We start from the raw sequence: 19003 nt of genomic DNA on the forward strand, positions 1-19003 counted from the left end.
TAATTAAGACTGCAAGTGTTATGAGCTGCTCCTAGATAGCTGAAACATAAAAGTCATTAATTGGTATCTGATAACATTTTAATATTCCTCATGACACTGCATTTTGTCCATGTATAGGATCCTATTTAAATAAAACTCGATAAATTTACATAGTGTCTGTTATCGATAAGATCTACGTAAAATTTGAAAACATACATGTTTATAAATAAACATTTGGTGTATTTAACAATTAAAAAAATTATCGTATGTGTATATCAAATAAGCAAGCGTCGACTACAGAATCGCCAGATAGTATAGATGTAGCGATTGAGAAAAGGGAGTTCCCGAGACCTCGGTGGCAAAATTGGTAACAAGTTTTTTTGGCAACAAAGAGTTCCAGGTTCGAGGCCTGTTTGAGGTGGGATTTTTTCCTGAATTTAAAACAGTATGTTGTTATTGCGACTGTCATGAGCCAATTTCCGTGTGATTTATTTATTTTTTTTGTCTTTCGTAATAAAAATTTCCTGTATGTAAATTAAGCTCGTAAACTCTAAAAGTTTCACTTTTTATTGAATACTTACTTCCATTGTGAAAAAGAAGCTTTGTTTTCAAGATACGTCTTTCTACTTTTATTTAATACATATGCAACTCTGTTGTTCACATCAGAAAATAAACCATTTGATAAATTATTAGAAAATAACATACTACGGACTACCTATACACCTGTTTGATTTTTTTGTTCGGCTTTGCCATTCTGTTGTGAAGTATGCACTATTGTACGATTGTGTTTCATGCCTTTTTAAAACAAATATTATCTCGTTTCTTTGTTTACATATTCAAGACTGTTATTCGTTTGTAATGTATCAATTTCGTCGTTTTTTTTTTGCACATACTGTTGAGTGACAACTTGCGTAAATAAATAAATTTTTTATTTTTGTTTTATTTTCTATTATATTTATTCTCCATGATGAAATTTAAATACTCTTAAAAGAGTTGTACTTAACAAAAGTCGTCACTTAACAAAGCTGATTGTGTACTTCATGGCTCTCGGAAGTGTCAAGTGACAACTGAAGCAAGCCACTAAGCCTAAACACATAAAGTCAGCAAGTACCGGCTCCATAGCAAGTAAGACAAGGATATTTAAATTAAAACTTCGTGCAAGGTACATTTCTTTGCGCAGCGTTTTAATCAGTAGCTTTCCATCGCTTATCAAGTGTGGTTCCTAACTATTAGTTCTAAATTTTAATTTAACTTGTTATAATTGCTAGATAAATTCATAGTTATAACTGCTCGATAAGTTTACAGTTATTATTGTAATTTATTGTAAAAGTAAATAAAATTAAAAGAAGAAGTATACCTGACTGTGTAGAATATTTTATTAGTTGAAATTCAATAAACCTAATATTATTGAAAGAAGCAGAACTGAGGAATCATGTAAAATAAAATAAAAAAGAAAGAAAAAGTATGTGGACATTTATATTTTACAAAGCTTAATACTTTCTCTCTCTTTATTTACATTTTCTGTTTTTCCTTTCTCCAATATACAAACGAACAAATAGTTGGATTATCTGCTGTCCCACAACCTGTGAAGGAGCGTAAGACTGTAGTATACAATCTTTGGTTTTAAACCAAAGGCAAAATTAAATGATACTTATTATCATTTAACACATACACGTTGCTAGAAATTATCACAGTAATTTTCAACTTCAATTATTTTTTAAATACAAAAATACGTACATTTGGAAATCGTCTTTAAACGATAAGAAGTACTTTAACTAAATTTACTTCTGTTAGATCACAAAGATACGAGTCGGTAGTTTTACCTATTCTTGTAACGTGATTTTGGCTTAGCAAAAAAGCATTTTACCTAGAGTGCAAATTGCCTCTTTTTACACGCTTAAACTGAGAGAAAAAACAACTTTAAACTTAACCCACATCGGTTGCTTTGGCCTATGACTGATAAAAACGAGACAGTTACAATACCTATATCGAACAGTCGAAGGCCCGTGTAAGTCACACCGGTCCTAGATAACAAGCATTGAGATGTAGGAGTGCTAGCAGCATCTAGATAGCGAACTAAAAGGTATTAACTGCTGTTATATTCGTAAATATGGAAATAATACTGCAAGATATTTTTAAAATACGTTGTTAAGGTACTTACAAAAAAAAAAACAATTTTTTTATTGCAAAAAAAGTATACGTAACTGTTAATGATAAAAAATGAACTATATTAGTTACTTTCATTAAACTTAACTTAATTATTGTCATTATTTCTAAGATTTTTACTTTCTAAAAACTTGTGTCTTTCTAAGATGAGAATACATCATATCATGTATTGTTTTCAAATCGTAAATGATTTATTAATACGATTACATGAATATTATAGTATGATCTCACATCATATTATCAAGCCTTTGACCTTGAGACATATTTATAGTCATAGCAAATGCTGTAACTAATAAAAATAGTATTTCATATAAACACAAGGGTTGTAATTAAGGACTTTCAAAATTGATAATCGAGTTATAATAAGTGTTACTCAGTTTTTTCTACTTTACTATATGATGTTTCTAATATTTTAATATACTTGAAATATACATACAACACATAGTTTTGTATAACAATGTTTTGTTACATAAACATATACACAACATATACTTGAAAGTAGAGTAATCAGAGAAAGAAATTTTATTGTAAAGGCTTTTTTGTAAAAGAAAAATGTACATATCTGTATAAAAGTATAAGTTAAAATATTCATAAAACAATATTTAATATTTTTATATTATTATTACATAGTAGCGATATGGTATTAGGCACAGAAAATAAAATTATTAAATTTTTATGATTATAAAATTGGCGTTTGAAAATATGCAACGACTCTTTTACTCATTAAATTTCTAGAAATTTTATGATTACATAAATTAAGAGCTGTCTTAATTTTCAACTTTGTAAAATTAATTTTTTGACAAAATTTTAGATTTTCAAGATAAAGGTCAAAGTTATAATATGCATGAAAAATTTTTTAATATGAGTATTTCTATTTGTTTCAATGTGAGAATTTGAAAATACAGTGTCTTACTTAATATATAAGTAAGTTTTTTCTATGTTTTAACTTGTTAAAAGTTTAATTTTTAAGATACATTTTATATATTTCAAAAACTAAATTTCTCACAGAAGAAAAGGAAAAATTATAAGGAATAAATCCAATTTATTGATTGTCAAGAAAAAAGCTAGAACTAATTTAAACTGTTTTCTATATATAATAAACGGTAAAGAGGAATTATCACCGTTATTTAACGGGATTTTTCAAATGAAAACTTAATTACCAAATTTTTCACCAGATATTTCTGCTTCTAAATTATATTTAAATGATTTTGTTATACGTAGTTGCGAGGTCTCGCTTAAAGGTATGTACTGGAATCATTGTATACGTACGTATTGTAGCGCTTTTACTTTGTTTATGTATGGAAAAGTGATTTTCGGAGGAAATCCAACTCAGGCAGCTTCGACGCAGAGTGTATATATAGGGTTTTTGCGCAATATAGTTTTGGGGGATAAAGTCGCGAAGTTCAAGTATCTGGGGGTACCGAAGTGATGAGTCAGATCAAGTGAACAGGGAGGCAGTTTTTAATGACACAAGGAAACAGCAAGGTTCTCCCAGTGATCTAAGGAGCCTTGGACTTTTTCTATAATCAGGCTTTATTACTTATAGGACAGTGTGAGTAGATATCCCGTCTGAACCACGAAACCGTTTAACTCGTTCTCGAGTTGATTAAGGCGAGCGGGTGGTAAGACCCCAGTTGTTTAAAATACTAACTGTGTGGTGGGCCCAGTGCCAGCTGTGTGGTGTAAACGGAGTTCCTCCCTTTTTTAAATAATCGATGAATTTGTGTTGTAATTTTTTCTCCTGAATTTAGGGCCTTTGTATTTCCGGACGTATGTATCAGTGGTTTCCTTCTTTCGTCGAACCTTTATGTTTTTTCCCGGCAATCTGATTTTTTAATTTAAACCAAATTGTTCCGACCGACGCAAAGACCGTTCGTGATCAGCAAGTTTAGTGCTAATCATTATTAATTCAAAAGATTTTTTCCTTCATTTTAAAACGCTAAGCGTGAATTATAAATATTGTTCTGTTGGCTCCAAAAAGTGTGCATTCCTTACAAGTGACTTTGTTTTATTGAAATTAAATTAAAGCTATAAGTAGTGAATCATACGACTATCGTGTTGTAATCAAATAGGTGTGCATTGTCCCTTGCGAAACAGTTTCAACGCGATACAGGGGACAATATTTGTAGTTCTGAGAACTTAGTCTCATGGGAATAATGCCCACGAAGAATGTATTATATTAACTGCGCCTGTAAAATAAGCTTTCTTTAGATATATACTCTACATCCCAGGAGTCTAGTTTCATTTTCTTAATTGTAAACACTCGAGCTATTGATAGATTAAAGTTTCCTTTCACTTAATGCCTTTTCTTAAATGTTCGTATCAATTTTATTACGCTCCTACCATAAATTCATTTAATATAAGTATGTCTATAGTTAGTTCAAGTATTTGAAAGTCGATTGCCACGCAGTAACAAACGGTAAGCGCAAATAATACTTGTTGGCCCCACCACACGTTCTCCTCAAAAATACGAGAGCTTGCATGGTCTAGTGCCATTGCACAATCCATCGCATATGCTCAAGTTCTTTATCAACGTAACAATAGCATCTACTTTTAAATTTAAAACATGCGACGGTCATCCGTTAAGTGTATTATTTAGAGTTTTAATAGGAAAATTCATGTTTATATTTTCGTCAGTGCGATCACTACCTTTATATTTTGCATAATCTATGCTGTAATAAGTATGTTCTTTTCTTTTAATAAAATTCCTAATTTAATTATTTGAAGTATACGAAAGTTTTTTATTAGTTGTCAGAATTACATTGTTTAGACAGCTGTTTATACCATCTCCATAAATTTGTTTACAAACGTCATCAGTTTTCCATTCCTGTGGAATTTCAAAAGACGTTGTGGTTCCATTTCCAATATTTAATAACAATAATAAAAATTTTTAATCCGTAAATCGCATATTATTTTTCAATTTCATAATTTTGAAGTGTTTCCATAGAAATGATTACTTTATAGTTTCACTAATTATAGAACTTTCACACCCGTGCTTCGTCCGAAATAATTACATTTACTACTTGTAACTTCTTTTTATCAGTTTCGTATTCTAAAACAGAACTTTCAATGTTATTTAAATCTAATGGTGATCGAAATGTTTAATGACTTGTCATTTCTTTAGGTAATAAAATTGAAACAGTTTCTATTCAATCTATAAATATAACCTTTTTTTTTTTTGAACAAAAAATTAAAAAATCAATGTTTTACATAAAAATGTGTTTTCAGAACCTCTAGGACCATCAATAAAATATAATTTTGTATCACTATTGATAAATTCATTGAAAAATTTTTTTTGATTACTATTCAGTTTTAGAAGTAAATCCTTAAAATTTGTTTCTAAATCAATTACAGTTTTATTTTCCTGAATATTTTCAGATATAACTGTTTCATTTTGTTCTGATAATCTGTAATCTTTACATGATTTCTCTTTAAATTTGAAGATTTCATTTTAATGTACTAAAGCATTATTTTGCTAATCGCGTTTTAAATCTTTAATAAAAAGATTTTTTTTAAACTAAATATATACAACTAAATACAAATAGAAGATTTATTAGATGTGATTGAATCATAGGGGGTAGCCTGAGGGGGGACCGGAGTGGGCCCCAAAATTATGAGGGAATTAAAGGGGGCGTGGAGGATCTGGAAAAAACAGGATGTTTTTTGTAAGTTAAAATAAGAGAAAAAAATATAGATATTTTTACCTTATTTTGAGGGGAGGCTCGAAAGATATTCAAAAATTTTGAGGAAGGGGGTGAGGGAGGCTGGAGACTGAATTTGGTATTTGAACTATATAATATAAAATATACATGTACGCTGAGCGCGCGGTGGCTGTCAGCTGGGTCGTGGATTGGCACGCGGGAGACCGTAGTTCGATTCCCGGCCAGTGCTACTTTTTCGAGAAAGTACCTCTGTGACTTTCAGATGTGCTTTTTTACCTCACAATGCTCCTCGAGGAGGGTTTAGGCGACCTTCTCGCAGCAAAAATTGCCTAATTTCCTTCTACCCCCATCCCAGTAATGGGAGTGCTCCCATCCCTCTTCCCTTCCTTTCCTTCCTTCTCCCAAGTGCTAAGTGCCCATAGTAGTGCCCTTATTAAAGGAGCCGCACGTAGAGTACTCTAATATATATATACATATGTATATACATATATATATATATATATATATATATATATATAATACATGTATACTAGTGGGGTACTGTCTTCTGCACGCTCCACGTGACATCTCCCATGACATCGTCCGTGAATAAATTATGACCCTAGGTTTTTCTTTACATTAAAAAAAAATCCAATTTCTAAAAATAACGACAGCTTACTTCAAACTTTAAACGTAAAGAAATTTAAAAAATACGAAATGATTTCCGTGTGTCAAAACGATCAACAAAAACAAAGGTAAAATAAACCAGTAATAACAAAGAGTGAAACTATTAAAGCTTCAAATTTTTGTTTACCAGAAAATGATGGTCTTTGCATTAACACAAAAAACTTATAAATGTGGTGGATATACTGAAATCCTAACCTCTTGAACTTTTACAGCTACGTACATATATACTGACATTCTACATGCTCCCACTGGCCGACTAACTTTCTGTACTGGTACAGGAAAAACCCGTACCACGTATCGGATTTTGACGTACTAAGTATAAGGTTTATCTATACTCACTAAGGTACTTTAAAGTATACTACCGTACCAAATATACCTGTACCAGTACACATTTTTCTTGTATAGAGTATCGAAAATACTTGTACTAACATATAGTACCTGTTTTTCTGGTAACAATAATCTTCCGTGTACTCGAGGGGCTGGAATTTTAAAACCGACAGATTTTTTTTTTTTCAAACGAAAGTGGTTTCACCCGAAGTCTCTTCCTCTCAAGTTTCCCCCCTTACCATACCCCGTCCCCCTCACCTACTGTTCTCTATACACTTCCCCTCTCCCCACTATATATGTATATCTGCCAACTGTGCCGTGTTACTCTTCTGCACACCTTTACCCACCATTCCCCCTCACACTCCCAAGCAATTAACTTTTAAACAAATTTTAATTTTATTTTCCCACAATAATTTTTATTTCACTTTAAATTTTTTTCTTTTACAATTCTAAAAAAAAAAAAAAAAAAACACTTTCCAATTAAGAGATTTGAACCCTCGACCTCCTGCATATGAGTCCAGTACCTTACCTACTCTGCTACGAGCGCTGCCGACTAGGGAAACTCGGTTTCTTGTATTTATCATGTGGTTCGTAACTATAATATTCCATTTTTATATGCATTCACTGATAATACATTCAATTCATGATAAATTATGTATTTGTTTTTTAAATAAGACATCTAAAAAAAAAAAATAATTAAAAAAAAATAAAAAAAAAGTAAAAAAATAAAAAAAAATAATAAAAAAATAAAAATAAATATGTAGAATTGAGTTGAAGAACGTATCAACTGAAAAACGTATCAATGGTTTTTAAAGGCACTTATTTCGAATTCGACAAACAAATTATGTTACATTATCACATAATTATATAAATAAAGTAATTCATTAAACCAATTATAAATGAATTATGTAAGATCAGTATGTAAATATATTTCGAGTTTCATATCATTTTAATGGTTTTTAAGGACACTTATTTTGAATTTGATAAACAAATAACGGCACAATGTCATTGAGTAATTATATAAAAATAAAATAAAAATTGCATTAATGAGCTACAAAATCGCAAAAAAATAAGTGAAAAAAAAAAAAATTTTTTTTAAAATTAATGAAATGAAATAAAATTACAAGAGACATGAATAAATACAATGGAATGAAAAAAAATGAAAAAAAAAAGGGAATGAAAAAAAATATCAAATATGAAAATAAAAAAAGAGATTCAATAAAGGAAATACAAAAAAATGAAAAAAAATGTAATAAAATGAAATATGAAAAAAAATAAAACAAGAAATGAAAAAAAAATAAATAAAACAAGAAACAAAGAAAAAAATAAAACAAGAAATTAAAAAAAAAAAAAAAAAAAAAAAAAATTTATAAAGGAAATTAAAACAACAAACCAGGGGGTATAAATGGGTCATGGGACCCACGGTAAGAACGAAGTTCTTTAAACATGAGATGACTATAGACACAATTTCTCAGGTAACAAGGGGGTCGCTAGACCCACAGGAAGAACGAAGCTCTGTAAACGTTAGTACTGTATTCATGTTGTTAACTAAAACAAAAACTTGAAAAACGAATAAAAAAAGAAAATTAAAAAAATAGTTTACTATTCACGATGGTTGAACTTCGTGAGAACGTCGTGCATAAATACAGTACTCACGAAGTTCAACCATAATGAGTAGTAAACTATTTTTTTAATTTTTTTTTTATTCGTTTTTCAAGTTTTTGTTTTAGTTAACAACATGAATACAGTACTAACGTTTACAGAGCTTCGTTCTTCCTGTGGGTCTGGCGACCCCCTTGTTACCTGAGAAATTGTGTCCATACCCATCTCATGTTTAAAGAACTTCGTTCTTACCGTGGGTCCCATGACCCATCAATACCCCCTGGTTTTTTTTTTATCTTACTTATATACAAAGAAAAGTCGCTAAGACCGTTGAAATCGCCAACCGCGAAAACTACTGAACCGATCTTGCTGAAATTTTGCATACTCATTCTCGACACTTCCTAGATGATTTTAGTATAGTTTTTAACGTAAAAAAATAACAACAATAGTAATAAATTAACTCAAAGTTATGTAAAAATGCACTAACTTTTCACTTCAGTTCAGTAGGATTCGCTAGGTGGCGTGGAAGTAAAGCCGAAGCTACAGAATTAAGTAAGTATGGTTATTATATCCTCAAGCAATGTGCCAAATATCACAGTCCCGTGTTCCCGTGCTTAAGGAGGTTAACTACCTTAAGCAATTAACAGTCAGTTTTTAACTAATGTTCGTGCAGAGCTTCAAAAATAAATAAAAAAAATTTATGCTAAGTTTCAATAACTCTGGGTGCTTATGAAATGAGAAATTAATGAATTAATTTTGTGAATTTTACATGCGTTCTTATGAGAGGTTCTCAGAAGTGACTCTTATAATAAAAAATTGTAATACAATTAACAGTCAGATTTGGAAAAAACTGTAGTCAACCATAAATCAACATCTGCCTTTTTATTATGCAATATAATCACGTCAATCAAGCCCTTGTAAAAATAGTTATCAATGTATATCCTGGCGCGTAAATACAATTTACAAATAAATTACGGGATACGCGCACGCATTTCTAACCTAAAAACGGCGCAAGGTAAGACTTCTTTTTCGCACTCCTCTCCAAAGTTAGTCAACCTCCTCAAAGACGGCACGGAATAGTGTGCTATAGTGTATTACTACTACAGTGTACTGTTTTCGGAATAAACAAAGCATACATAAAAACTCACTTTCTACATCTGTTGTGCTTAATATAAAATAAGTCACATTTTACGTAGGTTCGGGCTCCATTGCAAAGCTTTTCAAATGGTGTTGCAACACATGCTTCATTAACTTTTTGTTTATTATGGCTTAAATGCTACTTCAAATCTGTACAACCCAATTGCTCTTCAGTGTCCTTTATTTTTCTATCAATATCAATTTTAAAAATCGTAGAGTACCCTATTAATTAATATTAAATACCTACCTGTTTAAAAATAAACATGCACCTAAAATCCCACAATACGTTTACAAGAACCAGAATTCCCTGCCTTACAACTGCACATTGCATTAATTTCTTTCTTATTATGCAGGGTTCGTACAAATTTTTTGTTATGAAATTCCAGGAGTTTTCCAGGATTTTTCAAGGATTTTTTCATGATTTCCATGAGTCAACTTTACAGAAATTTCAAATTTTTTGGTACAAAATTATAATAAATTATAGGATTTCAAATAAATTATTTTTTACATTATAATAATTAAGAAACATTTATTTACAACGCTTTCACACAATTGCACTTACTACAATGAATAAATTAGAAATATTTATGAAAATTATAAAACTATTACATTTAATACTGTTTTTTCAAAAGATTCAGTTCATGCTCTATGCTTTGTAATTCTTTTTCTTTTTCCTCTGCAATCTTTTTTTTTTTAATTCTAACTCAGAAATCTGTTTGAGCTTCCGTTTCTTTTCATTTGTTCATAACAACTCCAGAGCTTTCGATTGTTTTTGCTTTTTCAGTTCTTCTTCATACATGCTTCGCGAGTTCCTCACTGATCAATATTTATATTTCTTATTCCACCAGCATCATTAACAGCGTGCCAGACGTGTCTTACAGCTATTAGTGATTGTTCTTTTTGATTTTCAAATAAACATTCTTTGTTTGCCGAAAAACCTCTTTCTACGTTTGCATTACCGTGGAATAAAATAAAAATCATTTGTAAAAATTTTGATAATTCGATAGCCGAACTTTTATATTTTTCAATTGATTCAATCCAGAAACTGTCTACACGATTCTTGTAACGATCAAATGCTTTTGCATCCAGTAAAAACTTTTTATTTTGTAAAATTTCTCTAAAATCATTTTCAATTTTATCTGCTTTAAGTGGACTTAAACGATTTGAGTGGACAAAAATTTTTAAAGCTTCAGTGATACGTTTTAAAGATAATTTTTTTTGTCTACCTATTAGTGCTGGATCAGAAATACTTATGTGCTTAACAAATTAATATTTTAGTGGCGATTTATCGAGAATTTTTTGAATCATAGTCTTCAAAATTGAACGACAGTCTCTTTGAAATTTTTTATGGTCATCTTGAGGTAAGATTTTACATTGGGAAAGAGCTTGCATAGTCTTGTGACCCCAATTCATTTTTCCGAAAGGCAAAAGATTATCATCTTTCGTAAAATCTATTTTGCAAAAATCTGTCTGTTGTTCAAGGACATCACTTTTTATAAATCTCAGAAGTAAATTGCTCACGACGATTCTAAGTTCGGTGTACAGAAAAGGCATTTTTGGTTCGTCAGATTGAAATTCTCTCAAAAAGGGTTCTACGTCGTGAGAGATCGTAATGAAAAATGCTAATTTTGGTCCAAGTAATTTATCTCTAAGATGAGATGCTATTGTTATAAATTTTTGTTAGATTTTGTAGAAGCTACAGAGTTACCTTTACTTTTTTCGATGAAATCCACATACTTGAATAAATTTTCAATATCTTTTTCTGTTTTTTCAGCTACCTGAGAATTTTCTACCCATCTTGTTGGACAAAATTTCTTTGGTACATACTCAGTTCCATTGCATTTTAAATAATCACCTCTTTTGGCAGGAGATTTATTAAATAAGTAGTAAAGTGAAGATAAAAATCCACATATTTCCCACTGACTAACTTTAAATCCACACTTAAATGCATTATGAACTGTGTGCAAGCCGCACGACCCAACCTCAAATAATTTGTAATTTTCTTCTTTTTCTATTAAATTTTTCTTTAAATCTTCAAAAAACTTAAAATTTACTGTTGGACCATCCATAGACACTTGAATCATTTTCATTATATCAAGAGAGTTCAGTTGATTTTCAAACTCTATCAACAAATCAGCTGCTCGAGTGTGTGTAAGAAAAGTGGAGCCTAAATATTTAGTCTCCGCTTGATTTCTTACATCATTCCAAAATCGGACGAACAAGTCCATTTGTTCCTTTTTTGATATACTGTTATAGGATTCATCAAACGAAATACTGTAAGCGTCGCAACTCAAAACTTTTTCTTGAGTTTTTTTAGAAAAATACGGCCCCAAGCCATAAGTAATCATGTATGCCAATTTATTTGAACCCAATTGAATTTTTTCAGTTGAACTAGGATTGAAAATTTCTAGTATCAATTTAATGGAATCAACACATTTAGCACTAGTGTTCATAGACAAGTGGTTATAAACGCTAGTCAACGCCCATATTATTTCTGCTTTTGTGGTATCATCTTTTGTCAAATAAGGAATGAGGCTTAATGAGCTTGAAGCAACTGGCTTTTGAGTACCTGCAGCAATGTCAGAGGGATTTTTGTCCGGTATTTCAGTTACCTTGTTTTCTGTGTTGGCTTTGGATTTTAAATACGAACGAATATCTTGTATCGGCCCTTGAGCATTTTGTTTACTAATATGTTTACTTTCTTTGGCATGACTATGAACGACCTTAATACCCATGTTACTTAAAGAAAATGTCGAATTACAGATCTCACAATCAGCATTGTACTTATTTTTACTTTCTTTTAGCCAAGGATGATTTTTCATCCATTCAGGATTAAATATAACCCTATTACCGACCGACATCTTTCAATTTTTATATTAATAAATATTTCTGACTACACATAGAAATATGTGCGTGAATCACATAAATATGACTAAAATTTATTTTATTTTTCTTCACAGTGCATCGGTCGCCTTTTTAATTGCATTTTATTACTAATAAATTAAAAATTTTATACCTGAAATATATATTGGTTATCAATTTAAAATTATAACTACAATTTTTTAAAAATTAATATTACTTTCATACGTTTTTTTCAAATATGTATAATAGGCGTCATTTTAAAGAGACCTTATTTTCTACTATACACTTGAATGCAACAACAAATTTTATTATCTAGACCTTGTTTATCTATTTATTGAAATAACCTCCTTACGACGGATATCTATTAAATAATATACAATTGATTATATACTCAAGCAGAATTAATTAATTAAAGCATATTTCTGACCAATGGTAGCGTTGTACATTGTGGTATAATTTCAAGACAATGCGCAGAGAAACATAAATAACGCTGATTGACTTAGTGGTATGCGTAATTGAAACGAGCAAGTGCATACGCTTTCTCGGTCTAAATAAGAGTACAGTGAATATGCACTGCAGTGAATCAAATAAATTTAATAAAAACAAAATAAATCACCTGGCAAGCGCGAGCTCTATACCAAGTGAACGCAGGATATAGCGAGTTTATGCAGCTGTGTACTGATTACATAAAAATTAATCAGTTTATTTTGTTTGGTACAATAAAAAAACTATATTTATCAACGCACCAAATGTACAAAACTGTCTCTGACGGTAAATTTAATATTTGATTTACCTTTTACTCGGGCGACGAAAATTATCTGTGTCCACTCGCGCAATCTGGCTTCTGAGACTTTTTTCATCCTTCGGCTGAAAGTAACGAACGAAAAAAAACACTACTTTGGGCTAGACAGAAAAAACTACTATTCTTTCAGTGATAAACTCATTAAACACAAACAACTATCTACAAGGTACCTGCAGTTTGACATACGAGCTTAACTTTTAACAACCGTTCGTACGTAGAGAAAAACAGATACTTAAGTATTGTGTTGCGGTTAAAAAGTTAGCCAGCGCGAGTTGATATACGTATAAGTATACCGCGGTGTATACTTTGGCCGCACCGGAACAAATATGTCGCTTTCGTTTGTTTACATTTCGGTAGTAACCTTAAGACGCATTTACATGCAGTCGCCAGATGACTAAAGCCAATGCACTGGTTGGACAAAAAGTTCTTTTAAGAAAGCTGACCGCAAATTTTCGTGAGGATAATCGTTTCGGCTTCGATTTTAAGGAGAGATGTAATTGATCACGAGGATTCGAAAAGTATATTTGACTTAGGTGAGAATCCGGGGTGTTTTTGCAATAAATACGTATTACTAACCATTTACCGACGCAAACCGCAAGGCAGCAGAAACGCACGAAACTCGTATATACCGTCGATAACGTAGAATCCTCGTTGACCCGTTCGAGTCATCTAGAGTGATCTACACAGCCAGTGCACATTTAAAAATATAAAATATTATAAGCTGTCTTACTCAAATGGGTCTGCCTCGCGGTTTGCGTCGGTAAATAGTTAGTAATACGTATTTATAGCAAAAACGCCCCGGATTTGCACCTAAGTCATAAATACTTTTCGAATCTTCGTGATCAATTACATCCATCTTCAAAATCACAACCGAAACGGTTATTCTCACGAAAATTTGCGGCCAACTCTCGGTCTATAAGCCAAGCATGGCGTACTTGGTATACTTATTTTAGGAGCGTAGCCATAATTTTTTTCGGGGGTGGGGGTAATAATTTGTGTATGGATATACACACACATATATGTATTTTTCGCTACGCCCCTGCTGACTCAGTGCTGAGTATACTATTTTAATGTACCTCCACACTAACGCGACTTAATCTATACAATATACCGTGTACAGGAGTGGTATTGCGTAACTTTGCCAGCTTTTTGGTAAGGATTTGCACAAACTTTTTTTCATCTCAAAGGTATTTTCAGACGTCTTTACGATGAAAATTAGTTTGTCCAGAACTGCATGTAGAAGCTAGCAAAGTTACGCAATACCACCCCTGGCGGCTATAAGGGCTCATGAGAGCGAGAGATGGAAAGCATACTTTCCTCTTTTTCCTCTCTGATACGCATATAGACTCATGATCGCCGGCATATACACAATATACAGTGTAAACGAACACCTACACGTGAAAACAGACATAGTATCTATGCATAAAAACTTGCTAGAACATAATATATTTTCATGATTTATAATGATTTTCGCCTTGGCAACGTGAAAAACATTTAAACCAATAAAATGAAAATCATGAAACTTAAATAACATAAAAATCGAACTAAAAATTACTTATTATATGACACAGAGTGAAGTTTCAAAAATTTCCAGGATCAAAAGAAAAATTCCAGGAGTTTTCAAGGATTCCAGGAGGTAAAATTAAATTCCAGGAGTTTTCCAGGATTTCCAGGTTTTCCAGGATCTGTACGAACCCTGTTATGGTCAGTTTTAATATCAACGATTTCGTGGGGGTAACTATTGAAAAAAGACGATTGCAAACACAGAGCAAAGTATTTATCTAATCCTGTTTTAATTTTTTTTAACGACCACATAGTAGAATATAATTCGAATTTAAAATTAAAATTCGAATTAAACTTTTGTAGGGGCTATCCCCGCCCCTTATTCTAGTCAAGCGTGTAACCGCTTACCGATGACTTCAGTCCTTGCTGAGCTCGAATACGAGCTACACTAGTAATCACTGTTAATAAAGCATACACACACATACATAGAAGTCTCTCTGCTCATTCCAGCCAGCGCTCCCAAAAGTGGCTACCGAACTTGGGGGGAAATTCAAATTGGCTATATGGAGCAAGACGCAAAACCTCAGATAACTCGACAACATTCCATACACCATAACTTGATCAATTAATCCTAAGCTATTTAACCCAATAACCCAACGCGCCAATACGCAGTATCACGAACATCAATAATTAATAAAATAAATTAAACAATAACGCAAGCGCCAATCCCCACACAACCCGGGGCGCTTACTGGTCACTTTAATTATTAAGAAAATTAATAAAGTAGAGCAAGCGCCAATCCCCACACAACCCGGGGCGCTTTCTGGTCGCTTTAATTATTATTAAAATAAGTAAAAAAATAACACAAAAGCCAATTCCCACACGACCCGGGGCACTTACTGGTCACTTTGTTAATTAATATAAAAAAAATAACACAAGTGCCAATCACCACACAACCTAAGGCACTTACTGGTCACTTTAATTTTTAACAAAATTAATAAAGTAGAGCAAGCGCCAATCCCCACATAACCCGGGGTGCCTTCTGGTTACTTTGTTAATTGGTGTAATAAATAAAATAACACAAGCGCCAATCCTCACACAACCCAGGGCGCTTACTGGTTACTTTAATTATTAACAAACTTAATAATGTAGAGCAAGCGCCGATCCCCACATAACCCAGGGCGCTTACTGGTCACTTTAATTATTAACAAAGTTAATAAAGTAGAGCAAGCGCCAATTTCCACACAACCTGCGACGCTTTCTGGTCGCTTTAATTATAAACAAAGTTGATAAAGTAGAGCAATCGCCAATCCCCACACAACCAGTAAGCGCCCTGGGTTGTGTGGGGATTGGCGCTGATGTTATTTTATTAATTATATCAATTAACAAAGTGACCAGAAAGTGCCCCGGGTTGTGTGGGGATTTGTACTTGTGCTATTTTATTAATAATTAAAGTGACGAGTAGGCGCCATGGGTTGTGTGTGGATCGGGGCTTGTGTTATTTTATTTATTATATTAATTAACAAAATGATCAGAAAGCGCCCTGGTTGTGTGAGGATTGGCGCTTGTGTTATTTTATTAATAATTAAAGCGACCAGTAGGCGTCCCGGGTTGTGTGGGGATTAGCACTTATGATATTTTATTTGATATATTCATTAACAAAGTGATCAGAAAGCGCCCCGGGTTGTGTGAGGATTGGCGCTATTGTTATTTTACTTATTTTATTAATAATTAAAGCGACCAGAAAGCGCCCGGGTTCTATGGGGCTTGGCGCTTGTGTTATTTTAATTATTTTATTAATAATTAAAGCGACCAGAAAGCGCCCCGGGTTGTGTGGAGATTGGCGTTTGCTCTACTTTATTAATTTTCTTAATAATTAAAGTGACCAGTAAGCGCCCCGGGTTGTGTGGGGATTGGCGCTTGCGTTATTGTTTAATTTATTTTATTAATTATTAATGCTCGTGATACTGCGTATGGGCGCGTTGGGTTAAATAGCTTAGGATTAATTGATCAAGTTATGGTGTATGGAATGTTGTCGAGTTATCTGAGGTTTTGCGTCTTGCTCCATATAACCAATTTGAATTTCCCCCCAAGTTCGGTAGCCACTTTTGGGAGCGCTGATTCCAGCACCTTCGGATACGACGTATATATACAGGGCTTTATTCCCTACACTTTGAAAGCATTGTAGAGTTCATCTATTTTTAGCAGATAATTTGATTTCATGTTTACTTAACCCAAGCTCATTTTTTTGGTAAGTTGTTACTTTATAAGCATAAATGTTAAAGAATTAAATACTGTCTTTCAATGTGATTTGAATTTGATATTGCAACAATTTTATGCATTTGATTTTTTGAAAACACCGCCCTACAAACCATGTAGCTAGTCTCAACCAATCTCGCAACACATAAAAAAGGCTTCAGGCCGCGGTTACATGGGGCGAAAATTGCCAGCGGAACGTCACAGCAGAAAGAGAAAAGAGTTTTCCCACCATCATTTTAACGAGTTACGCGTTCCGCTCCCTCTGGGGAAAAATGTCCATTGTTCACATGGAGCGTTACAAAACGGAGCACAACGGTGGAAGCCGACTAAATTATGAAATAACCTTATTTTTTGACTATTATTAAATTATTCAGATATCTGAGAATGATTATAGTTATGATAGTAATACGTCTATCATAATTTATCATAGGTAAGCATTAATAACTTATATCAAATACATAACATTGGATGTTTGCCGCTAGAAAGCTATGCCCTCATTGGCTGCTGTCATGACGCGGCTTTTAAAACTGACGTATTAATAAATCATTTATCAATCAAAAGTATAACCACTTGTTTTTATTAATACTTGGTGTCGCATATTTACATTTTACTAAGTTGGCTGCCTTTCATCTGATACTGACTTTACCAACAAGCTGGCCAGATGTAGTCATATCTTTAAAAAATAAGCGCCTCTCACAGTGCATACATCACTGAGGCAATCTGTTATTCATTTTGAAAAATTATTTATACCATTAAAAAAACCAGAGAACATCTTGATAACTTTCAATGAGATTTAAACGTACAACCTCTCGTGTTACTCCAACGACTAAGCAATCTATCAGTATAATCAGTAAGGCATTGAAGCTCTTTGCCAAGTAATACTACTTAAGGTTTATGGATGCAAGGCACTAATTAACTGTAGAAATTGAATAAAAATATGAAATAAAGCCACTATGTTTAAGCAGGCATTATATTATGCTTTGACAACTTCTGAACAATAAAATTCTTATCTTAAAAATATTTAGTTAAACCATCTCACATTTTTTAAGAAAAACTTCATATAAAAAACTATGTTGTTGTGAAAGAAGAGTACTAGAATATACTTGAAAAATGTTTTATACGAATTAATTTTTATCAAAATCTATCTGCTGGATACAATAAAATGTAATTGAATTAGCAGCATCAACTTTTTTAACAATTGCTGGTTCCTTACACATCAAATCCATCTCAATACATGGATTTAATACAGTACAGTTATCACCCTAAGAGGTGTGTCATAGCATGCTAGTCTCATAGCATAAATGGATATTATAAGCCCTACATCCACGTAAACGTGGATACATCTTTACTTATAGCGACATATTGATGATTTAGTGAAAATAGACATGGAGATTACAATTTAGTAAGGCAATTTTTCTAAATACTTTGTTCTGTGCTGATGATTAGTATGTATTACAAAAACGCTACAGAATTCTAGAGCATTTGTAATGAAAAGTGTTGCAACTAACCTGCACTTCAGGGGTATTTATTGATTTTTCGATTTTATCAATACTGTCATACATTTTAAATCCAAAATCAAACATATCCGATAGGCTCTCAACATCAGTTACACGAGTGGTATTGCAAGTATCTTGAATTGTCATATTTTCTATATTCTGATTATCTTGAAACTCCATTTTTCACCAAATACAAATAAAAATGTGAGTTTAAAAATGTTAGTTCTTAATATTATTGAGCTGATAAAATTACAATTGCGGTACGAAGAAAACTACGGAAACTGAAATGATTCAATCAACTACGTTTAAAAATTTTCGACCCTTTCCTACTACTATAAGGCCGTTCAAACCATAGACATATAAAAAATAGAGTGCTAGTTCTTTTGTACGGTGCTGAAGAACTAGTAGACAAAGACACAACATCGAACGTGCAAATCTGTCTCTCTCGCACGGTGCCAACGGTGGGGGCCAGGCTAGCTGATAAGCTGGTGCGATCAGTGCTCGCGAAAGTATAGCATCCAAAGTAGCACGAAATTCAAACT

The 19003-nt window shown here is 32.4% G+C and overlaps 1 protein-coding gene across 2 annotated transcripts in view; it reads right to left on the reverse strand.

Annotated features, from left to right (window-relative positions):
• Tap42 (immunoglobulin binding protein Tap42) overlaps positions 1-18767 on the reverse strand; it is a 180434-nt gene extending 161667 nt beyond the window's left edge. For both annotated transcript variants that reach the window (XM_089592323.1, XM_014353515.2), the window contains exon 1: positions 18474-18767. In XM_089592323.1, coding sequence (XP_089448449.1) covers positions 18474-18641 — 168 coding nt within the window. In that variant the 5' untranslated portion in view covers positions 18642-18767. The remainder of the gene's footprint in view (positions 1-18473) is intronic.
• Between the last annotated feature and the right edge of the window lie 236 nt (positions 18768-19003).

The sequence above is a fragment of the Copidosoma floridanum genome, unplaced genomic scaffold, assembly GCF_036245765.1.
Source record: "Copidosoma floridanum isolate Cflo_tuat_1 unplaced genomic scaffold, Cflo_Japanese_pri ptg000016l, whole genome shotgun sequence".
NCBI classification, from domain to species: domain Eukaryota; kingdom Metazoa; phylum Arthropoda; class Insecta; order Hymenoptera; family Encyrtidae; genus Copidosoma; species Copidosoma floridanum.